This window comes from Diaporthe amygdali (assembly GCF_026229845.1).
Source record: "Diaporthe amygdali strain CAA958 chromosome Unknown NODE_9_length_1275696_cov_64_842800, whole genome shotgun sequence".
In the NCBI taxonomy this organism is placed as follows: domain Eukaryota; kingdom Fungi; phylum Ascomycota; class Sordariomycetes; order Diaporthales; family Diaporthaceae; genus Diaporthe; species Diaporthe amygdali.
Window position 1 is genome coordinate 562,593 of NW_026517029.1, and position 23,725 is coordinate 586,317.

The following is a 23,725-nucleotide window of genomic DNA, read 5'->3' on the forward strand; positions in this document are numbered from 1 at the left end:
ACAGCCTTGACCTGAGACATCACAAGTCGCGACAGGAATGCATACCTAAGAATGCCCCTAGCGAAGGGCACATCATTTTAATAGCAGATCATCAAAACATCTTGTCTTCCTAGGCTTTCCTTTGTCCCCCTCTTCGGTTGCTTTGCTTTGACTTGACAATTCTGACCAGCAGAATCAAGACCACGCACAATGCAGCTCGACATCTACTGGACGACGCTCTTGATCCTCCTTCCGACGGTCATCATCCTCACAGGCCGCAATTTCATACTCCGACCCTTTGCGCGGATCCAATCAAGATGGCAGAAGATCGAATCCAACGAGAAAGACGACGACCACTCACCGCAAGATGCTGACGAGGCAGGGCCAACATCCAGAGAAGACGACCTGAGAAAGTTCCACCACAGCTTTCTCAGCATCTACCTGCTTGTCATGTCCTCCGAATGGCTGTCCGGGCCGTACTTGTACGCCCTCCTACGCGACGACAGGAAACTCCCCGAATCGGTCGTGGTTGGGCTGTACGCCACCGCGTACACATCAGCTGCGATATCTGCGCTAGGTGTGGGTTTTCTTGCGGATCGGTACGGACGGCGCAAGGCATGCTTAGCTCAGTGCTTGATCCACTCTTGCGCTTGCCTGACGGTTGTGTTCGGGGGCGATTGTCTCCCTGTGTTGTTCCTCGGTCGGGTATTGGCGGGCACGGCGTTGACATTACTATGGACTGTTTTTGAAAGCTGGATGGTTACAGAGTGGAACGCGAGAGGATTAGACCAGAATGGTGTGGAAGGAGGGTATGGAGGTCTCAGCGAGATGTTTGGCGTGATGACTACGACGAATTGTATGGCTGCTATCGTAGGCGGGCTGTTTGGGCATTGCATGGTCTCGGCAATAGGTTCGAAGATATGGCCGTTTTGGGCTGGAATAGTGAGCGTTCACCGCATAGTGCTGGGTGTAACAGTTGACTGACTGCCTATTCTAGGTCCTTCAAGGCGTCGCGGCAGTCTTGATGCTGAAACGATGGGTAGGCACCTTTAATTCACGCGAGTGATGCACACACGAGCACTAACAATCCTATCAGAACGAGAACTTCGGCATGAAGCAACATCTCAGCCAGAACGATCAGGAGTGTGTTGTAACCGACAGCAGCGGCACCGGACGGCTCGGTGGTAAGTCAAACACTTGCTGCCTATGTGCCGGTGCTAACAGCAGAAATAGACGGCCGCATATGGGCTTTGACCTTTGTGACGTGCTGCTTCGAGGGCACGGCGTTCCTCGTGATCTTTCTTTGGCCGAGCGTCTTGCAGGGTGCTCACGAAGCAGCGTCTGCTGGTGCTACCTCCGTCGAGATCCCTTATGGTGTTATTTTCGGCTCATTTATGGCCGCGATGATCATTGGAGCGATCTTCTTCAGCGCCTCGTCGAAGTCGATGAAGACCCAGGCCGCTCCCGTCTGGCTCCTTCTCAGCGCCGTCACCCTGGCCAGTCTCAGCCTATGGCTGCTGGGCGTCCTCGAGGTTGAGATTCCCCTTTACTACGCGTTCTTGGCATTTGAGGTTGCAAATGGTATATACGTGCCCAGCATGGCGTATATGCGTGGGTTGGTCGTTGATAGCAAGAGCCGCGCTGGGATATACGGGCTGATGAAAATTCCCTTATTTGTTTTCGTGATTCTCGCGCTGGGAATCACGGCCGAGGGTAAGTGATTCACGTCGACAAAGAGGCAAATAACTGTTGACGAGCAAAAACAGGCAAACGTTTCCGGTGCTTTGTCTTTGCCTCTGCATCGATGTCCCTCTTACTAGCGGGTGTTGCGCTGCTGGTTGGGTTCTGGGGGAGCCTGGGCCGCTCAGATGGAGCTTCCTGTGGTCTGCAGAGAGAAGTCGAGCATGCAGGCGGCGAATTGGCAGGAGAGCATGGAGTGAATATAGGGGAGGGTGAAGCAAGTTTGAGCAAGAGGCTTGACGTCCCGTGACGGAGTACTCAGGCAAGAAGGGTATGATTGGATTTGTTTGTCATGATGTGACCTTCCTCCGAAGCAGCTCGGGTCTCCCGGGGTTTCGCTATCGGCCGTTGGCTATTTCTTCTTCCTCATCTTCCCATTCCCCGTTCGCCTCGGCCTGTTCATTCGTCCTGGCCTCCGCGTCGCCCTCGAGTCCCTCGCTGTCAAAGCCATCCTCGTCGTCCATGTAGTCGTAGGCATCACTTCCAAGGTCATCGAGGTCCATCTCATCAACATCATCTTCTTCGCCATCCTTCCCAGCTTTCTGTCCACGCTTCGCCTTGCGCTTCCTTTCAACGTTTTCCCGCTGCTCTTTCCTGCGGGCTTCTTTTTCTTGTCTGCGCTTCTCCCATACCTTCTCGAGCTCTTTGATTTCTTCTTTGGACTTGTTGATGTACTCATGCCACATGACCTTCCCGCCGCAGAGCCCCTCCTCCACTTTGGTCAGTCGTAACTTCATGCGCGGCCCCAGTTCGACAAGCTTGACTGCCCGTCGCTCCACCCTATCGTTAGACTCAGCTGGCTCATCCTCTTCTTCCTCCTCCTCCTCGGCGGCGGCGGCGGCGGCGGCAGCTCGTCTTGCCGCGACCTTCTTGCGCTTGTCAGCCTCAAGAACCTCTACCTCGGCATCTGTGTCGACTTCGCTCCCGCTGGTGGCATCGGTTGTGTATCCGTCACCGTTTTCACCCCCTATCATGTAATCTGCGATATCCTGGAGCTTGCTGAGATTGGGAAGCTTGCCCTTTCGGCTCTTGCTGTTCATTAACCTTTCAGCTGCATTCAACCTCTTGACGGCTTTGGAAACACCCGTGACCTTGGTCGTGATCGCATAGTGTCGGAAATTTATAATGTATGAGCCGTCGTCTTCTGAAGATCGTTCGCGGTTGAGAAGCAGCACTCTGCGGATCGACTTCAGGGGCGCAACCTGGGGGTTGATCGGTGGAAAGAGGCCGTGGAACACACTCGTGACAAGTGTTTCAAGGTGTCGAGGTATTTTGTCGGAGCCTTTGCCAGACTCACTGGTCAACGAGTTCATAACGAGCTATGAGAGAGTCAGCGCATTCCAACATTAACAGGTTGACGAAGTGGAGCGTACCAATGGTGGAGTGATATACTCTTTCCCACCACCCAAGGGGTGCTTCTGTGCCCGTTTGACATCTCTTGCCAGCGAGTATTTCTCGACTCGGAAGTTTAGTGTTGGGCCTTGAGGTGTGGTGGACACACGCAGATTTGTGTTTCCGGACGAGGACCTCGAGAAGAGCAGTAGGTGCGTGACACCCAGGGGGCCGCACATTGTAACATAGTCTCGAAGTTTGTTGGCCTTCCTCTCCTTCAGACGACTTGCCGTACCGGGCTCCATCACCTTGCGCACATCCGTGGCCAATTGGCTGATACTCGAGCCGACCTCGCCCGCACCGATCCGGATGACCATGCTCTTCGGATCATTCTTGTCGATCTTGCCTGCTGAGACAGGGGCGCCATTTTTGGCATTGGGATTTGCCGCAGCATGGGTTCTCTTCTTAGTTCTCTTCTTCGCCATTGTGCTCGGATGATGTGGTGGTGGTTGAGCCTTTGTAAGCTCGGAGATGGAAAGGTGCGTATGTTTTGCGTCCTGGAATTGACGAGGCAGGCTTCTAGCGACGCTGCGAGAAGGGCAATCTGCAGGGCTCACCCAGAAAAATTTCAAGTGGGGGCTCTTGGATAAGACTGATAAGAATCCCTGCTGCTGCATGCGCATCCAAAAAGGACGGGCCCATGGTGCACTTCAGCATGCACAACTGGGCAAAAATATCCCTGCTCTACTAGTTCGAATACAAGCATCAACCTAAGAAACACTAGCACCCCATAAAAAAGATCACTGTCTACATCTTTGGATGGATTGTCTGCCTTCTCCGGCAGACTCACTTACACCCCACTTCATACCCTGCGCCAACACCTTCCACACGAGCCTCACGAACTGCCTCGACGAGATCGTTCGATTTCCTGACCAAATCTTCCGAGGCAACAGCATTTGCTATACTGGGTTTTGGACACGAAATCATGGCGACCGAGAAGGTGGCCAAGCGACAGAAGGTCGCTCATGGATCTCCTCGCTCAGCCTCTCCATCGAGCGCATCCTCCTCGTCTTCGAGTGGCTCAGACAATGAAGAGGTCGCTGTCCAAGGTGAGGAGGTCACCAAGACCTTCAAGGATCTGGGCGTTGTCGACACCCTCGCCGAAGCATGCGCTGCCTTGAAATACGAGCGTCCCACCCAAATCCAAGCCGAGGCGATCCCCGTAGCCCTCCAGGGCAGAGACATAGTCGGCCTTGCGGAGACAGGCTCGGGCAAGACCGCTGCATTCGCACTGCCCATCTTGCAGACGCTCCTCGACAAACCGCAACCTCTATATTCCCTTGTTCTCGCCCCTACGCGCGAATTGGCCTTTCAGATCGGCAAGACGTTCGAGGCTTTGGGCGCAGTCATATCTTTACGAGTGTGTACTATCGTGGGAGGCATGGAGTTTACACCGCAGCAGATTGCACTAGGGAAGAAGCCACACATAATAGTTGCCACTCCTGGCCGAATTCTGGATCACATGGAGCGGACCAAGGGCTTCAGTCTGCGCGCCCTGAAGTACCTCGTGCTGGACGAAGCTGACAGGCTGCTGGAGCTCGAATTTGGTCCGGTCATCGAGGTGGGTACATCATCAGTGCCTTTCCTCAGACACTTGACTGACCTTTGCGACAGAAAATTCTCAAGTTCTTGCCCCGCGAGCGTAATACCTTCCTCTTCAGTGCGACCATGAGCTCAAAAGTCGAGAGTCTACAGCGTGCATCCCTTCGCGAGCCTGTACGGATCAGTGTCAAAGACACTAAGTATCAGACGGTCAAGACCCTGATTCAGAACTATATCTTTATTCCTCATATCCACAAGGACACTTACCTCGTCTATCTTCTGGCGAACGAGTTCACGGGACAATCAGCCGTCATCTTCACACGAACTGTCAACGAGACGCAACGACTTGCCATCCTTCTTCGTACACTAGGGCTTGGGGCCATCCCGCTGCATGGGCAGCTGAGTCAGTCGAACCGACTTGGTGCCCTGAACAAATTCAAGGCGGGCAACCGCAACATTCTTGTGGCGACAGATGTTGCGGCACGTGGTCTGGATATTCCAAATGTCGATCTCGTGGTAAACTACGACCTCCCCGGTGACAGCAAGACGTATGTTCACAGAGTCGGGCGAACGGCGCGTGCGGGCAAGAGCGGCCACGCCCTCAGTATTGTGACACAGGTGAGTCGCGTTTGGCTGCACTGGATGCCTTGATTGCTGAGTGATTGCTGACACATGCACAGTATGACGTTGAAGTGTTCAAGAGGATCGAAGCGGCTCTTGGTGAACAGCAGAGCGAGTATCCTACTGAAAAGGATGAAGTGTTTGTCTTCAAGGTCCGCGTCGAGGAAGCACAACGGCATGCGAGAAACGAGATGAAGAACCTCCACGCAGATCGAGACAGTGGAAAGAAGGGCGCTGTGTTGAAGGGACGGCACTGGCCAGGTCAAAGTGGAAAAGGTGGGAAGAGGCGCCGTGACGATATGGATGCTGAAGAGGGTTGATTGTCCTGCGAGTTCAGCTCTCGAAAGAGGTTATGCCGCTCTGTGGCGTTAATTGACTAGGTCATTCTTACAAGTCGATTCTGATTCACCTTGTAACATCAGAAATGTCTCGCCGCCGAAGCTCTGTCGGATTTGCCCGGGCGTGCTTGTCTCGCAAAAGTTGAAGCAGACTCGAGATCTTACCAAAGTGATCATGATGTACTCCGCACTATGTGGACGCTGCAGTCAGTAAGTGCTCGTCTGCTTTCAGACAGGCATCACTCACTACTCTCAATCCTCCGGACCTCACTTCTCAGCTATCCTAGGCTGACCCGCCGGTCGGCTCCCAGGCTCAGTCGCCCGGCCTCGCGCAGTAAAACAGAGTGAGCCATCACAAATGTAATTACTAACGATGCTGCGCCGTACCGTCGCCTCCAACGTTAGGCCTGCATCTCACCAACACATGTCGCAGGCCCCCTCGATTGGACAAATGTCGAGGCGGAGGGATGATTAGAATCTCCACACCATGGTTGTTCCCCACCAACTTTATATTTTCGGACATCCCACCCTCCAACAATGACGAATCCCGGCACTGAAAAAGCTTAGTGACATCGCAGAGCTGAGCAACATTTGGGCTGAACCGACTCCAGCTCGCTGCGGCGCAGCAACTAACATGCGTGTGATGCGGCACCACTTTGCAGTCAGCGCTACCGTATAGCGCTGGGCTCCTTCACCTGTGTTTGGTTGTTTTTCTGACTGTTGGTTATTTCTGGACCAGAGCCCTATTTCTGATGCGAGCCACTGTCCACTAGCCTTATAAAGGCTGGTTGCAATCGCTCTTGTATTGAGCATTTGTTCCTCTTATGGGTTCCACGTTCACACTTTCCCCATAGAAAACACTTTGTTGTTGTTCTTCCAGGACTTACACAACATCAGAAATCCAAACAGGCTTCTCTTTGTCAGCCCGGCATCAGCCACGTATCTGCACCAGGCAGACAAAATGGCCTTGTCGTCGCTGCTTCTCAATGTGGCCATAGGCCTTCTCATGGTCGTCTCCATCATCGAACTCTCCCTGGTCTCTGCTACCGTTGGCTTCCTCTCGCAACGAGCCAAAGGGACTTTCGACATCAAGACTGGCGATTCAACCTTTCCCATCTCCGGCGAACCTGCAAAACTCATCGTCGACCAAGGACATACCAGCAACGGTGCTTCAGGGACGGCCTTTATTGTTATCGGCTGCTGTGGCATCCTCGCCCTCTGGCTGCGTAGCCGCCCTAGCTACCACACCAAATCCTCCCGTGGGGCTCTTCAGCCGCGGGTGGTACAGGCTGTGGCTTGGTCTCAATATTCCAGCTCTCTTGTTGACATTGGGCGCCCTGGCTTTTACCTTCGCCGTGGCCAACGCTCACGACGGGCAGAGGATCGATCTCTCGGTGGCCGAGGGCCTCAATGGCAAGGCGTACTCATCTGAGACGTGGACACCACAGAGCTGGTTCGACGCTTTGTTGAAGCTGGACCTTGCAAGCCATACCGACAGGAACGACATTCAGCGAATTCACAGAATCGCCAGGGGATGGCAATATAATCTAATCCCATTCTTCATTGTGCAGCTCGCACAGACCGTCCTAGCTTACCTGGAAGCTGTGAGGAAGAGGAAGATTGACAAGCAGTACACTTATGGCGGTTACAAGAATAGTGTTGGGTATAGTGGGAAGTGAAGGAGTCTTACTGCTCCTTGTATCTGGCATCAGTTTACGGTTTCAGGCCGTCAGTAGATCGTGGCATTCCTCAAGTGGGCCCAAAAATAGAGATCTCACCACAAACTTTATTTGTCCTGGAATTTGCTTGATGTATCTCAGTGGTCTCTCTTGCCAACAGACAGCCCGGTGGCTAGACCTTGAAACAATGGGAAGGATGGAAACCCCATGATATTACCTACTAATCGAACGAAGAGACCTTCGCAGACACCATGGAGCTCCGACTTGTCGCACCGCAGTCAAGAGCTATTGGGAGAGTTCAGGCCTGGGGCCTTGGTAGCACGGCTAGAAGTGCTCACCAACGCCAGCCGTGTTTGATAGAGCACCTCGTGCACATCGACGCATTCGGTAAACGTAAAATATCATGCTGATTTCATCGCTGTCAACTTGCATTGAAAGGGAGCCAGCTTAAGGCACTGATGATTCCATCGTCTTTTGAACTCTCTATCTAGCCGCCAGGTACAGAGGTCGCGTTGTAGAATCATGGCACTTAATTTCTGGTTGAGATGCCTCGTCCTCGCTCGGTGTTCCAATTTCCACGCAACTCGGGGCCTGCCCTTTGAGTGATCGATAAAACTCCGTCTAAGCAGGGGGAACAATAGCATTCGCCATTGGTATTCGTCCAACAGAGCCCCCAGCCACAACTTTGCCTGGGGTATTGCCCGCTGCTGCTTTCGCGGCTGTCTTGTAGGCGTTCAGATCACCGGGTTTCCTAGAAAGAAATAAGTAACGTCAGATCACAGTTCGATCACGCCTGAACTTATATATGAGTTCTGTCACTTACCCATTGACAACCATTACCTGTCCCAGCTGACAATGTGGTCCTTGCGCACAATAAATATACATCGGATCTTTGTTTTGGACCATGACATCGAAAGCTCCGACCGTATCCGAATTATTGAGCATCGCTCCCGGGATGAAGCCCGAATGGATCGCTCCAGGAACAGTGTCTTGCAAGGGGGAACAAGGATTTGATGGCCCAGCCGACTGCGTCACCGTGTGGTTTGTGAGGAAGAACTGGAACTGCAACACGTCGCCAGGGTTGGCTTGCACTTCGTTCGGGGTGAAGATTAGGGACGTATTAACACTCATACTGCCGACGGCGATGGGAATGAGCCTTGGTTGCGTGTGTTCTTCTGCGTGAGAAGTCAGCAATAACACCGCTTGCTGTGACCCAAACCAGCACTGTTGTGGAAGTTTCCTTACGTCTCGGCAACGTAAAGGCCATCGACTGAATAGCGACAACCGCTAAACTGAAGAATTTTGGGCCCAACATGACGAATATTGAAGGCTTCCTGCTGCCAGATTTATTAATGCCTCGGGGGGGGGGGTCTCGATTCCTACCGAAGTAGACGCTGCACACACGAAAGGAGGGATCACTGATGGAGCAGTGCCAACACTTATACAAACTTCGCTGACCAGGCTGAGTGATGTTTCATAACCAGGCACCGAGGTTGTGTGGTGACGTAGAGCTTAGGAGCGAATTGTCAGATCACGACAGACATGCTATCACGCAGGCTCGGCCTGTGTCAAAAATTACTTGAAATGCACGCATAGGGCGAAGAGACTGGCTACATCCAACCGGATGCAAGCAAAAAGGATTGTGGAAACTGGCAGGAAACACATCTCAGGACCCGTTCACGTTTTCGCGAAGCACCGAGCCCGAAGGGGGCTGTGAACGTTGAAGCAATCACCGGGTTGCGATCGAGGTATCGATCCGTGACAAACAACATATAATTACTCAAATCGGATATTCCACGCCGTCGGACAACCGAGAAAAGCCCAACAGTACGGCTACTGTGTCGCGGGACTGACTCGTCTGATCTGTTGAGTTTCAAAACAAGCTGCGGACGTTCCCCAGTTGCATCCGGTCGTCCTCTTGGAAGTTTTCATCCCCCAAGAACCTGTCAAGCATTACCAAGCAATTCGACCTCGCTATGAGATGACAAAAACTTCGTTCAGTCCATGTTTCGAGAGATCTGATGGCATTACATGCTAGCTCCAAATGCGACCACTAGCCTACGGCGAGGCAGGGCAGCCACGTAAAATCCACGAGGAGTGCAGCGTACCAATGTGAGAGGCTCCTAGTTAAACAACCCCTTCCCTTCGACTCAACTTGAGTGAACTCTTCTTGACCATATTCGGCTTCGGTGAACTGGTCATGTGATGATCAATCACAACTAACAATCTCAAAGTCGTTGGAAATCGTGTTCTAATACGCAGATAAAACATCGCTCCCCCTTTGAACGACTTTTAGCACATACAGCGGCCAATATCTTGATGCTGCTCGCATGAACAGTTTATGTAAGCTTACAGAAATACTAATAGGGCTTTGAATTCCAACAAAAAAAAAACTTGTCAAGGGGTCATGTTTCAAGAACACCTCGATAGGGGGTGGGAATGCTGTTATAGCTGGTCGCTTTTTAAGCTGATCCGGCCTCCCATTGTGTCATGTATAGATATACGTCCAAGCCACAACATCTGCCTAAAATAGTCTGAAATTCAAGTTCAAGACATGAATTTGTTGTTTTGTAGGCAATTCACATGATTCATGTCAAGCTTCGTAGCAGCGTTAGAAGTCGTTGTAAGGTTCCCGCTGGCATTTGTTGGCATCTAGGTACGGCTAGACCAAGATGAGTCGAGTGATAAATCGCGTGTTAACAAACTTTTTATACCGTTCGACAAAATTCTGGATATGGACGTTCATAAGCATGTCTTGGACTGGCAGAGCTGCTGCACAGAGGTGATGATGAGGTTTGCAAAGGCTGATGTGGATCAGGGCTCAAGTGAGCGTCAGCCTTGTTAAGCTTGCCTTTTTCTTGTTTTTGTTTGCGAGTTAGGATCTCATGGAAGTCGCCATCTTCTCTCAAGTACCAGCACCTTCTAAAACTACCTGATATGGGTCCCCCAAATCTTGCCACAGACGAGACCTCAACTTGAGCGTCGGTCACGCCCAAACATCCCGACACCACTCTTTGGTCGCTGGAGTTCTCATCAAGCCATACTCTCTCTTATTGGTGACTTCATCTACCAAAGATGCCTTCATTCAATGGCTCGTCACCTTGTTACCACCCAAAAGCCTTGTTTCACAAATCGACCCCCTTGAGCATTTCAGTCCCTGCCCGACTTGAATTCATTCCAGATCATTCGCTTACCGGTGACTCAAGGCAGTAAAAAGTCCATCTGACCTGCGCCTTCTCTCAAGGCTCACTGATCACTTCTTCAGGTAGTAGAGACTGGTCTCCAACTCAATCAAGGCCTGTGAAAGAGTTTTCAAGGCTAGTAGTACGGTCGCTGCTCTGACGACAATCACACCTCTCCCAGCTTCCGTGATAACAGATGAGAAATACTCAGCATGGGTGTGAAGACGAGACCTTGGCCTCGTGCTTCAGTCAAAAACTCAAGCAAGCGTTAAAGCTCCCGCAGCAGACCCCAGATCGCCAGGCCACAGATGATCAACGATCAGCAGGCAAACATGTCGTTCGCCTCAAATATGCCCCAAGCGTCAGAATTGCAAGCCGCTTTTCAAGCTTTTCGACCGTGGTGGAATGGCGTATGGACATCGTAGCATCCTCCGTCGATGTCATCATGCAACTACTCTTCGCCTTGCTTCGAGCCCGCCTGGGATGCCCTCGAATCAATGAGCCAACAAGGATGCTTTGCGTATTGACAAAGTCATTTCGGTAAGTGTTGTCATTGAAGATCTGTGTCTGATGTACCTATCATCTTCCCATGCCTTACTTCTGATCATCTCAGCTATGCTGGCAGCTCGGAAGACAAACTTCTGAAATTATTGCTTTCTTAATGATTCGAATGCTAAACATGATACTACAGTATATCAATGGTGTTGATCGCCTTCTTTCTGAGTACGATATCTACAAGACTCTGGCATTTCTTATTCACCATGCCATCCGAACTCTGCCTAGGGAGGCCAAGATGCCTACCTCAATCGTCCCTGATGCAGTATTCCTTCAGGCATTCAGCTGCATCAGAAGGCTAGAACTCTATGATTCATTCACCGTCTTCGAAAACCTCATTTTTACTAGCGGCATCAAGTAGGGCGGCCAAGGTCGACTCTGCAAGGTCAGCAATGGTCCCAGCCGGGTGACCCGAATCGGGGTCCCAGCGCATGCTCCGACTCCCGTTACCAAGACCATCTAGGTTGAACCCCCACCCCCTCTTCAGTAACACCCATGTGAAAGGCAGCAACCATGTTCACTTTGTCAGTGGACTAACTTCTCGACATGTATGCTGCTGTTGCATGCACTTTTATTACCAAATGGCCTTCTACGCCTGATCTGAGACAGCCTGGATCAAATCATGGGATGATAAATCGCTGGTTTCGGTGCAGAGCCAGGCTCATTCACATTTCGAGGTCAAACGAGTGTCCAGCAGAATGTGTGCAGGGAAGAGTAGAGGTACGGAGCTGGGCCTCTAGACAGTCCTACTTTAGAGTGAGGCTTGACTTGATGAGACTGCCCACAAGAAATCAGTCATTGTTGATTATCCATTGATAATGCATGTTACAGATCAAGTTCTGCAACAAAGACGTTCCTGCGTCCCTATTTGCCGCGGGGAATAATTTGACTCCGTGTGTCTCCAGGCACTCTCCTGCCTGGGGAAGCATTGCTACTGACGTCAAGGGCTCTCTGTTCGGCCTGCAGTTTATCAAATGACCTACAGATGCATGTATTGACAGATTAAAGCGGGGTGTATACCTGTTGTTTGGATAAATTCTCATATATTTCACGTTGATCGTCAGACGGGAATACCTCTTTCAGACACATGTAGGTTCCGATTGAGACAATCAAATGGTGTGGGGGGTCGTACTGCAGGTGAACAACACAGCGGCACCTTTCTACCGCGTCTCTTATGCATCGGGATTCATTCAAATTCTTACATGGCATGCTTTCACCCAGCCAGTCAAATTGAAGTGAGGGTTTTTGGACACCACTTGCCGGACCGTAAAGATATCTTGATGATGTTATATAGGTACGAATCCCATTGATGTCCTCTGGTTGCTAGCCTTCTCACAAACAAATCAAGTGACGACTCCCTGTGTCGAAAAGCGACTGGTGCTCCACAAAGGAGATTCGTGCGCATACAAGATCCGAAGCATCCAGCAGTGCCTTTCTGTACCGGATGAGATATAGTCAAATATGGATCGAATTGGTATCGAAACAATTACATCACAGTTCTCCCTGTTCATTGGCAGTGTCATATTCTTGTGGCTCTCGGTTTCAACACTCACCGCCTGGTATCGACTACGGCATATACCAGGGCCCTGGATTGCTTCCATCTCAAATCTATGGATTATCAAAGCCTCTACTAGCAAGAAACTAGCTGAAGTCTTCGAAAAGGCTGGAGAGAAATACGGCCCACTTGTAAGGATCGGGCCAAACCAGATCCTAACATCTGATGCCGACTTCCTGCGAAGAACGTCGGCTGCGCGAGGAACCTACAACAAGAGCCAGTGGTACAACGCTTTCAGATGTATGATTTTCTCGTTTCTTGACTCTGTTGTTACATAAATATCCATCTCATGCTCTCTTGGGAACGGTCCTCTCAAGAGGCAAAGTCCACCACAAAGAGAATGAGCTGTCTCAAGAGTATGGATTTACCAATTCAATAATCATGACAACCAGTAGCGAGGAGATTTTCTGTTTCAAAGGACACTTCTGCAAAATGACTGACGAGAAACTTCATCAGGGCAACCGTACATGGATAGCGTGTTCACCCTGCAAGACTACGTGAGTCATGACAAGAGAAAGGAACAAATATCCATCGCCTATAATATCACCGGTCGGGAGGTCGACCTCATCGAGCCAAGCATCGACGAGCAAGTGCTGGCGATGGTGGATACACTGCGAACAAGATATCTGCCCGAACATGAGAAATGCAACCCTCCACTGCTCGACTTCAGCGACTTCTCCTCGTTTCTGACTATGGATGTGATTACCCGGGCGGCCTTTGGAGAGGAATTTGGACATCTGAGAACCAATTCAGATGTCACCGGCTTTCTTGCTGATTTACGACAACTCTGGCCTATGGTTGCCTGTAAGTAGTGTTCGAATGCAATTTAAACCCTCTAGAGAGGAAAACTCCCCAAATCCGTGGTCATCTTCACTGTTTGCTCTGAAGCCTCTGTCAGGCTACAGACTCTGGGACGGACATTGGGTTATGCAGCAGTGTACCTCATCCTTCTTTTTCTCTTTTCTTTTTTCTTTTAAACCAAAACTCTCACTCAGTACTTTATTTGCTAACTCCGAACGCTGTAGTGGTGAACGAGACCCCTTTTCTTCGCAGCTTCTTCTACTCGAAGACGTACCTCAAGCTTTTTGGGCCCAATATCACAGACAAGACTGGCATCGGAAAGCTCATGTCGTAAGTGTGCTTGCGATTGTACAGTCAGTCAGTGCTGACGACCTATCACAGAGGTGTCGTGAGGATTGTCCATCAGCGGTACGCTAAACCAGAAACTCAAGTGCGGAATGACATGCTGGTGGGTCACTGCATACATTCTTGATAAGCACGATCTTGAACTGACAGCAATCAACAGGGATCCTGGATAGAGCATGGACTCACTCAACAAGAGAGCGAGGCCGAAGGAATGTTATCTATCATTGCTGGCTCCGAAACCACTGCCTCGGTCTTAAGAATCACCTTCTTGTGTCTGTTGTCAAGCCCACCAGTCTATTACAAATTGAAAGCTGTGGTGAAGGAAGCTGTCAAGAGCGGTACTGTGTCCGAGCCAATTTCCTATGGAGAGGCAAAAGAGATACCGTATCTGAGAGTAAGTCTCCTTTCACAGTTCCCAAGAAGCAAGAATATCAGAAGGTCCTGACCGAGGCGCAACAGGCTGTGGTATATGAAGGCATGCGCATGCGACCAGGGAATGTGGGTGCCTTCCCAAAGGTAGTGCCACCCGAGGGAGAGGTAGTCCAGGGAAAGTTCATACCTGGCGGCACGATCATCGCAATGAATGTACCCTACATGCTCCGATCTCCAGAATTGTTTGGCCCTGACACTGGCCTCTTTCGTCCTGAACGATGGATGGAGGTTTCAGAAGATGAACAGGCCGATATGGAACGCCAGGTTGAGATGATGTTCGGATCCGGGAGGTGGATATGTGCGGGTAAGCCCATTGCTTTTATGGAGCTATTTAAAACCTTTTTTGAGGTAAGTCATGACCCCTTACATCCGTCAGTCCGAACACGTCGTTTCTATCTACCGGGTTGCTGAACTCTTACGTCCTTTGACAGTTGTTCCGTCACTTTGATTTCGCTGTCGCTTATCCATCTAAACCTTGGAATTCAAGTTGCTACAATGTCTTCGTCGAAGACAACATGTGGGTTCGGGTGACAGAGGGAGCCTAGGTTATGATTAGAAGGGATGATGATGCTTAGAGTGCACGAGACGGCCAAATTCGGAGATTTTTGCGCATCTTTTCAACTTACCACTGGCTTCTCTGGGGCTTTGCGTTCAACACAGTGTGCGCTCTCATTATGATCCAAAAGGACGCACTGCACTTAGCAGTCAGACTGCTGAGTTGCAAATTTGCCACATTATCAGGTCACTGTTTTCTTTCATGGTTCTCATGTTATCGTTGTTGGAAGTGAAAGAGATGATACTACACGAACCCTGTGATGCCATAGAACTTAACCAATGTTTCAACTTCTGTCAGCGCTATCTGATTTACCCTTGATATCTATCCCATAGCAGGCCAAATCTAGCAACGTGTGCACGGAATCATGTGTTGATGCTGAGACACTTCCATTATAGCACGACAATAATCAGGGTCTAAAGTATTGAAAGAGGCATATTTTCATAATGGCAGGCATGATTCTTGTTGGGAAGCCCGGCGTTATAATGAGCTAGTGGCAGATTTGAATAACATCATGCAGCGCATGTAGTCGATGAAATGCAGTGGATGGATTCGTGTTCTGAGCCTGTTCAACATTTCATTATCAAATGACAGAATGCAGTCACGAGATTGGAGCTGTCTGGATTTTGCACTTGTTCTCCGCGAGGGTATATTCATATTGTGAATTACTAATCAGTAGGACCGTGCTGTTTCTTCGAGAGTCTTCCAACAAAAAGACACATGTTGTTTAAACCTCAGCGAATGCAGTCAAGCCGGCAAAATTATGGGCACGGAACAGTGATAATATCCCCAGGGAAAATGACGTCCTTATTGGCGATGCCGCTGGCTGCAGCCAGAGTGTCGGCGTCGCTGCCAAAGTCCGCGGCGACTACAGTATTCATGTCAGTCAAATAGCCGCCCAAAACACAATTCAAAAGTAAGGAGTTGGCATCACTCACTGTCATTCAACGTGTCTCCTGAGACGACCTGGTACCATCCACTACCGGCGTGGTTTGGGTCGTGGCGGCATCCTCTCTTGGCAACAGCAGAGGCTGCAAGAGCGAGGACAGAGAGGGTGATGAAAGAACGCATTTCGGGTGATGATGTGGGTGTGGGTGTATTACAAAAATTATGTATCTTAGAGAGGACTTTTGAGGTGCATGGCTATTTGTCCCGATGGCAGTGCCGATCAAGGGCTTTAAGTACTGGTTCAACATGCTTCTAACATATCATGATCTGGGGTAACTCAATATGCCACGCTATTTCGATGCTACGCAATATCCTGGCCTTTCGTGCCTGTGGAATCGTCCTTCACTCTGGATATACAAATGTCTCCACTCGTGCCTAATCCTCCCAATCGGCACGAATGCTGCGAGCGGTCAACTGACTCAAAAGCCTCTTTAATTCAACGCAATCGTGAGATTTAAATGAATCCAAGCTGAAAGGAAATGAAATCGATCTTGGGGTGTTATCGAAGCGCCTTCTTGCTGGGTCAGCCGTCGTCGATGGCAAAAGGGCTTTCGCTGCACGAACCGCACAATAATGTGTTCTTCAATCTTTTTTTCTCTCCTGAAAAAACAAAAGAAAAAACCAGAAGAGATAGAAAAGAGAAATACCTCCTGAAATGGACTCTATCTCTTTGTTTGGTATAGTGCTCCATCTTTTACAGGCTTGCCCTTCTCAGTGCTTCAACACTTAATATGCTGCAACTCTGCGGAAGAACCGGGAAGACCTGGGAAGCGGATTACTCGCGCGCTTCCCGGCAGTCTCTATGACTGCAATTACACCAGTTGCGATTCTGCTTGGTGGAGTATGGATGGAGCCTGCGTGGAGCCTTTCGCTGAAGGAAGCTAGTCCTTCCATCCAGATGAGTCGCGCAAATGACCTTAGAACGTCGGCGTTGCCCGCAGCTGTTTTAGAGTCAAAGTTTCTTGGTCCCATTACTACAGTAACCTGATGCGCTGTGAAACACACTCGGTGAAGAGTCCATTCCGCTGTAAATGGTATAAAGAACAACCTGCTCGTCATATCAAGCCTCAAACGGTGAACAGCCACTCCTCGTCTTCGTATGAACTCCATTCATTCCCCCAACCCAAGCTGAGGGCATATGACATGGTTTTCGGCAAGCAATTTGTGGCAGTTGGTCTGAGTATACTTATAAAAGCACGACTACATCTGCGGCCCTTTGCCATCATTTTCAGTGACCCAATGGGCTCAAAATCGAAACGCACGAGACCCTGGTTCCGCTATCCCGAGTCTAGGTGATAAGACAGGCATGCATTACCGAGCTGACTTTGGCGGAAGGAGAAATCTGTGGGTATCTCATCCCGGAAGCGCTACCCATTATGAAATGACTGCCTTCCAGATGAACCCATACGCCCACATGAGCAGGCTGAGAGTTGAATTAAAACTGCCCATATTCAATTTGGGTTGGGGGTGAATTGGCCATGACCTACCGAAGGCAGGGGCCTGTCATTTCGAAGGGAGGGCTCCATGGTAACACACTGAAGTAGACTTTCATACATTCAGTTTTAGACTTTTGCAACCTGGCACAGCACATGGACAAAGGTCAGCTTCTCTGCCCCCTGCCTAAACCAGAGGTAGCACTTGCCCGGATACCCGTGGCTGTAAATCTTACTCGCATACTTCTAGAATATGCAGGCTACCTAGATGTTGGATTTCGACCTAGCCGCTTGATCCCGAACATTCGCATGTTTGCAGTAGATTTTGCGTGTCAACTAACGTGATACTACTTTGCTCGAGTGTGACACACGAGGGTAAAGACCGCTTTGAGGACGCTGAGCTCCTTTCACCAGAGCGAGGCCTGTATAAGTTATCTTGGAATGAATGGGTGAAGCTGAATCTCTCCTACGCAAGACGGATCGCAATGCGAGTGGGGTATAAAGCAAGTGGTTTTCGTGGCTCCCGTAGAATCCACAAGTAAATACTGTGGGATTCTGACGGCACCTACGGGGCCATGTTATCAATTTTGAGGTCAAAAAAGAAATATATTAAAAAACCGTCAATCTTCTATAGTCCGCCAATGCTGCTTTTCAGCCCCCTCTAGACAAGCTCCAGTGTCTCCACGTGTGTGTTGTACAATGGCACGGCGGCTATTGCTTTGGATCGAAGCGTGTTCTGGGCAGATCATCCATGTCCTATGGGCCTGGATCTTTCGAGTGTGACTGCCCTACTCATTTCCAGTTTTCTTTGTGGGTCCTTATGCCTTGTAGTTGAAAGACACAGCCGCATCTTCATATCATTGTCTCCATCGGCGATTGACAGGGGAATTACTAGGTGAGAACACACGTGCGCCGAATGAGTGCCTAAGTAACTTTTGACAGCTTGATGTGTATCATGCATTCCCCGAGATGGAATAAGGCTCTCAAAGAGCTGGAGCCATCATAGTATGACCTGGCCGATCCAAGTCTTGGTTCAATGAATCAACAAACACGATCAACACATGGTATCCGAGTCCCAGCAGGGTTTGGACTCTCTCCCCGACACCTGGATGCCCAGGATGACGGGATGACGTTGCCAGGGTTAGGGGAGTTCCTGTAGCTTGGGGCGTGAGAAAAGGGCAGGAATGGGATTTGGCATGTGGGTCCTTTCCGAGGTGATGATTGGGCTTGACCGGGAAGAGAAGGAGATCAGTCCTTGTGGGGGCGAGTCTGCACTAACTTGACCTTGATTTTCGTCCCTGGAACTGGGCACTGCATCCAAGCCTCTCCACTCCCGCTCCCCACGACGTTCGTTGCCATTGCCATTGCCGTTGCTGTTGCTGTCTGTTTGCAACTCGATTCTCATTGAATTGAGTCCCGTCTCTCGTTTCGTTCCATTTTTTTGGCCAAGTTTGGAATCGGAGGCTGCCTCGGCCGCGGAGATTGGCACGGGTCAGACTCGGACTCCTTGACCTGGACAGCGAAATCTCGCATCGGACATTAAACAGCCAGCACTGGCCAAGTCAGTCTGACGCGACGCCCCGACGTTCCGGACACAGATCGAGGTGTTCTCAGACCACGACTGTCGCCTCCAGAGACCGCCCCGCCTTGTCCTATCTTTTTTGGATTGAAGACATGAGTGCGACACGCCCCAGCATCTCCAACGCGCTATGAGAGTCCTCAATGGCGGCGCTGGTGCAACTGATGCTCGCAGCACCAGCGAGAAGGACCTGAGTCAACGGCCCCGGCCCTCACACCACTCCGCCCGGGCACCAGACCCAGCTGCACAACGACCTCAGAGGCAGCTCTTGCCCTCGCACCAGGTCAAGTCCTTCATCCGCCGGTGCTACCATAGCCTCGTTGTTGAGACCATCCTCCGCCAGAAACCCCTCGCCCCGTCCGCCAACGGCCGCCAGATCCCGCTTGATCCGGCCCGGTCGTCTCACCTTGTCGATGAGCGTCGTGGCCATGCTTTCCTCTCAAACGCCATTCGCACATCTCGCTACAGTGTCTTCAACTTCTTCCCCAAGCAGCTTTTCTTCCAGTTCAGCCGCCTGGGCAACTTCTATTTTCTCTGCGTGGGAATCCCTCAGACCATCCCGGGCATTAGTACTACCGGAAACGTGACCACCATCTTACCTCTTCTCTTTTTCGTACTGCTCACCATCGCCAAAGAGGGATACGATGATTATAAGAGGCACCGACTGGATAATGTCGAGAATGCTCAGCCCGTCACTGCCCTGCGACGCGCAGCTGAGAATTCGGCGACGGACACGCCAGGCGGCCGGCCGTGGCTACGGACGGCTTCTTGGCTCAGGCGACTACACGCCAAGCAGCCTGACGGCCCTGCTTCCAGCACCTCTGAAGTAGTCGACGGCTTTCAGTGGACAAGGACCCAATGGAGTCATCTGAGGGTCGGCGACGTCGTCAAGCTATCTAGGGATGACGAGGTCCCTGCAGATATCGTCCTCCTCCACGCCGACGGTGAGAATGGGTTGGCATATGTTGAGACCATGGCCTTGGACGGCGAAACCAATCTCAAAAGCAAGCAAGTCTTGCCCGAGTTCGAACGCTGCGACACGATCCGAGGTATCCTGGAATGCCAAGCCGAGTTCATCACTGAGGACCCCAATGCCGATCTTTACAACTTCAACGGCAGGGTCGCCATCAACGGAAAGACGGTCCCCCTCACGCTGAGCGAGGTTGTTTACCGTGGAAGCGTTCTTCGGAACACTCCATGTGCTGTTGGCCTGGTGGTTAACACGGGCGAGGAGTCTAAAATACGCATGAATGCGAATCGGCATCCCAAGGCAAAAAAGCCCGCGCTCGAGGCAGTCTACAACCGGGTGGTCCTTAGCTTGGTCTTCTACGTCATCTGTCTGACAATGGGCTGCTCTATTGGCTATTTGCTATGGCAGAGGCGCAGCGAGAAGTCTGCTTGGTACGTCAATGGACAACGGGTGGCGGCTGAAGAAATCATTATTGGATATGCAATAATGTTTAACAACGTAATTCCGCTGGCACTGTACGTGAGCTTGGAAATTGTCAAGATTGGGCAGATGCTGATGCTCAACGGCGATATTGGCATGTACGACGCCGTGTCGGATACACCAGCAAGATGTAACACAAACACGATATTGGAGAATTTGGGCCAGGTCGGGTACATCTTCTCGGACAAAACTGGAACCTTGACCGAGAACATCATGAAGTTCAGGAAAATGACGATCGCTGGGACAGCCTGGCTGCATGAGATGGACCTCAGCGCAGAGCGGGCTGTCGACACCAATGCCAGCGATAACTGGGAGACGAAGCCTATTAAAGCTCAATCTCTGGCCATCGGGCACGATATCTCTCAGATTGTGGTCGAGCCAGATAAAGTTGAGGAATTAACTGCGACTCAAACAACAAGTTGCCGGTCAGAGTCTCAATCGCAGTCGGCCCGCCCACAACTTCCACACTCGGATTTCACAACAGAAGAGCTGCTCGATTTCATTCGCGCCAGACCAAATTCCGCGTTTGCCAGAAAAGCTACGCAGTATATTCTTGCGATGGCTCTTTGCCACACATGTCTTCCTGAGCTGAAGAATGGCGAGATTGAGTACCAAGCCTCCTCGCCAGACGAGCTTGCTCTCGTTCAAGCGGCTCAGCAACTAGGATTCACAGTTGTGCAGCGTTCCTCGCAACAGATCACCTTAAGGGTATCTAGTGGTGGATCAGAGACTATGCGAGTATATGAAATACTCGATGTGATTGAGTTCAGCAGTAAACGGAAAAGGATGTCCGTTGTCCTTCGATGTCCTGATGGGAGGATATGGCTGATTTCGAAAGGCGCCGACTCGATGATTATACCACGTCTGAAAACGGCCCATATTGCCTTACAAAAGGCGCATGAGGTTCGACAAAGCGCAGAGATGGAGCGTGCGTTGCAGAGGAAGAGCCTTCACCAAGAACCACGGAATTCTTTTGGAGGCCGTCCGAGCTTGACCATTCGTCGAAGTATCGGAGTAAATCGACAAGTCAACGCAGGCTCGTCCAGCCTGCGTCCGCCAATATATGGCAGGAGCAAATCATTCGAGATTAGTAATGTGTATAGAAGCTCTGTCGATCGTTCCCGTCCATCACTCAATAGAGGGGTGTCTCTGGACGTCACATCTTCTTTGGCACTCCACTCGCGATCCGCCGCAGGTCGACAACAAGACAAATTCGCTTTTCTGGACGACCCCTCCATCAGCGACGAGGCGACTATCTTCGCGCGCTCCTTTAAGCTACTCGACGATTTCGCAACAGAGGGCTTGCGAACCCTCCTCTACGCACATAAATACATTACTGAAGCAGACTACAAAGCTTGGAAAGATGTATTTCATGCGGCGGAGACAAGCCTGGTCGACAGACAGAACCGCATTGAGGAAGCGGGTGATCTCATCGAGCAGAATATGGACCTTGTTGGCGCGTCTGCTATTGAAGACAAGCTTCAAAAAGGCGTCCCCGAGACGATTGACAAACTTCGTCGGGCTAATATCAAGATCTGGATGTTGACTGGTGACAAACGTGAAACTGCCATCAACATCGCACACTCGGCGCGGATATGTCTCCCAGAATCCGAGGTCTACGTACTCGACGCAACACAAGGCGATCTCAAGGCACAGATGCTGAATATAATGGACGACCTAGGAATTTCTGACGGGATTTCTACAACCGCATCGCGCGATCATACCGTTGTCGTAATTGATGGGCACACGCTCGGCTGTATTGAGACACCGACCGATCCAAGCGACACACAGCTGAAAGATCTTCTCTTCGCCATGATTCCACACATTGACAGTGTCATTTGCTGCCGAGCCTCTCCGGCTCAGAAAGCCTTCATCGTGCGGGCGACTCGCAAGACTATCTCTTCCAAACGCCCTGTCACGTCCCCAACTCTGACCCTCGCCATCGGCGACGGCGCCAACGACCTCGCGATGATCGCCGAAGCACACGTCGGTATTGGTGTCTCAGGCCACGAAGGGCTTCAGGCTGCGCGGGTAGCAGACTACTCTATCGCTCAGTTCCGGTTCCTTCAACGCCTCCTTCTTGTTCATGGTAGATGGAACTACGTCCGCACGGCCAAGTTCGTGCTGTGGACTTTCTGGAAAGAGATGTTCTTCTACATGCCGCAAGAAATTTTCACACGGTTTACTGGGTATACGGGCACGTCTCTCTATGAGAGCTGGAGCTTGACCGTGCTGAATGTGCTCTTCACTAGTCTAGCCACAATTGTGCCCGGAGTTTGGGAGCAGGACTTGAGCCAAGAGACTTTGCTTGCCGTGCCGGAGCTTTACGTATATGGACAACGTAGAGAGGCACTCAATCTGTCGCGCTACCTCGGATGGATGATTGGTGCAGCAGTTGAGGGTGTTTTAACGTTCTTTGGTTGCTGGGCCGGCTATGGCTATTTTGGCCAGACCGGAGGGCTGAGAGATCAGGGACTATTTGCGTTGGGCGATTTAGTTTTCACGGTATGCATCGTGTGGACGAACTGGAAGTTGTTGTAAGTATTCTCGGCTCGTATCTGTTCCCCCATCTACGCTTAAAGATGCATCTGGGTCGCAGGATGACTGACTTGATATTTGACAGGATCATCGAGACACATTTCAAATCCTATGTCGTTCTAAGCGCCTTCCTTATTACTGTCGGCGGTTGGTGGATCTGGCAAGCGTTCCTTGCTGGAGTTTACGCTCAACAGCCCTCGCCTTATAATGTCCGTAATGGCTTTTTCGGTACATTTGGGAAGGATCCTGGATGGTGGGTCACACTTGTGCTTGTACTGATTGTCCTCTTTGTCCTGGAATTGGGCTTCAAGATGGCGAAACGTACGCTTACCATCATGGGGCTGTGGAAGTGGGGACGAGGCTGGTGGAAGAGGCTTAAGACTTGGAAGAAAGTCCGCAAGGAAGATTGGATGGAGAGTCATTTAGAGAACTGGGACCTAGGCCTATGGCAGGAAATGGAGAAGGACCCTCTGGTAACGAAGAGGTTGAGAAGCATGCTGCAGGCTGAGGAGAGCGGCGAGGGAGCTATCGATACTGATCAGGGAGTGGAAGAGCTTGTGTTAGAGGAAGAACGCCGTGCATGAAGGTCGATTCGGGCATGTTCTGGCATTGATGATACCCAAGGAGAACATAGTATTGGGGGGCTGGTTGGATTTGCGGTTTTGAGCCTACCTTTGACGTATCTACAGTTGGCAGGCTCATCTTGGAATAATGATATCAAGTTTTCATCGGCAGTAGGGCGTTTCAGGCCGCTTCTTCTTACGGAAGAAAACATGCTTCGGGTGCCTGGCTTTCTGCCTGCTTTTTTCGAAATTAACCAAAACATTTACAAGCCTCAAAGTCGATCCAGTCAACCAAAACACCCAACTTTTCCAAGTACTGTACGTTCGACTTCCTTCCCTGTCCCCTTTTTCTCAGTTGCCGTACGCTTTGAAACCCCTCTCTTTTTAAGCAATCAAAGAAGACCTTCCAATTTTCTGCTCTTTTCTTGCCATTGCCACTCTTTCTACACATCAGCACCCATCTACTTGCCGCCTCTGACAGCCTTATCTCTAGGCCGTAT

General features: G+C 50.7%; 8 protein-coding genes across 8 annotated transcripts; 5 read left to right on the plus strand and 3 right to left on the minus strand.

Annotated features, from left to right (window-relative positions):
* Positions 1-189: 189 nt before the first annotated feature.
* J7T55_012974 (major facilitator superfamily domain-containing protein) lies at positions 190-1,969 on the plus strand (the record flags this gene model as incomplete). The annotated part of the gene is made up of 6 exons (XM_053141617.1): positions 190-578; positions 732-921; positions 977-1,018; positions 1,076-1,163; positions 1,213-1,692; positions 1,746-1,969. The coding sequence occupies 6 exons, from the start codon at positions 190-192 to the stop codon at positions 1,967-1,969; spliced, it is 1,413 nt and encodes a 470-aa protein (XP_052995321.1).
* Positions 1,970-2,057: 88 nt separating this feature from the next.
* Positions 2,058-3,536, minus strand: J7T55_012975 (brix-domain-containing protein; the record flags this gene model as incomplete). Its single annotated transcript, XM_053141618.1, has 2 exons — positions 2,058-3,038; positions 3,093-3,536. The coding sequence occupies 2 exons, from the start codon at positions 3,534-3,536 to the stop codon at positions 2,058-2,060; spliced, it is 1,425 nt and encodes a 474-aa protein (XP_052995322.1).
* A 500-nt stretch (positions 3,537-4,036) lies between these two features.
* Positions 4,037-5,594, plus strand: J7T55_012976 (tp-dependent rrna helicase rrp3; the record flags this gene model as incomplete). Its single annotated transcript, XM_053141619.1, has 3 exons — positions 4,037-4,672; positions 4,726-5,271; positions 5,334-5,594. The coding sequence occupies 3 exons, from the start codon at positions 4,037-4,039 to the stop codon at positions 5,592-5,594; spliced, it is 1,443 nt and encodes a 480-aa protein (XP_052995323.1).
* A 979-nt stretch (positions 5,595-6,573) lies between these two features.
* On the plus strand, positions 6,574-7,291 carry J7T55_012977 (uncharacterized protein; the record flags this gene model as incomplete). Its single annotated transcript, XM_053141620.1, has 2 exons — positions 6,574-6,814; positions 6,927-7,291. 2 exons carry the CDS (start codon positions 6,574-6,576, stop codon positions 7,289-7,291), a joined length of 606 nt encoding a protein of 201 aa, XP_052995324.1.
* A 621-nt stretch (positions 7,292-7,912) lies between these two features.
* J7T55_012978 (extracellular serine-rich protein) lies at positions 7,913-8,606 on the minus strand (the record flags this gene model as incomplete). The annotated part of the gene is made up of 3 exons (XM_053141622.1): positions 7,913-8,042; positions 8,115-8,466; positions 8,537-8,606. The coding sequence occupies 3 exons, from the start codon at positions 8,604-8,606 to the stop codon at positions 7,913-7,915; spliced, it is 552 nt and encodes a 183-aa protein (XP_052995325.1).
* A 3,883-nt stretch (positions 8,607-12,489) lies between these two features.
* On the plus strand, positions 12,490-14,609 carry J7T55_012979 (cytochrome P450; the record flags this gene model as incomplete). Its single annotated transcript, XM_053141623.1, has 7 exons — positions 12,490-12,823; positions 13,040-13,387; positions 13,609-13,714; positions 13,766-13,832; positions 13,890-14,123; positions 14,189-14,465; positions 14,593-14,609. 7 exons carry the CDS (start codon positions 12,490-12,492, stop codon positions 14,607-14,609), a joined length of 1,383 nt encoding a protein of 460 aa, XP_052995326.1.
* An 866-nt stretch (positions 14,610-15,475) lies between these two features.
* Positions 15,476-15,785, minus strand: J7T55_012980 (carbohydrate-binding module family 50 protein; the record flags this gene model as incomplete). The annotated part of the gene is made up of 2 exons (XM_053141624.1): positions 15,476-15,582; positions 15,653-15,785. 2 exons carry the CDS (start codon positions 15,783-15,785, stop codon positions 15,476-15,478), a joined length of 240 nt encoding a protein of 79 aa, XP_052995327.1.
* A 3,019-nt stretch (positions 15,786-18,804) lies between these two features.
* On the plus strand, positions 18,805-23,246 carry J7T55_012981 (uncharacterized protein; the record flags this gene model as incomplete). The annotated part of the gene is made up of 2 exons (XM_053141625.1): positions 18,805-22,661; positions 22,748-23,246. The coding sequence occupies 2 exons, from the start codon at positions 18,805-18,807 to the stop codon at positions 23,244-23,246; spliced, it is 4,356 nt and encodes a 1,451-aa protein (XP_052995328.1).
* Positions 23,247-23,725: the final 479 nt, after the last annotated feature.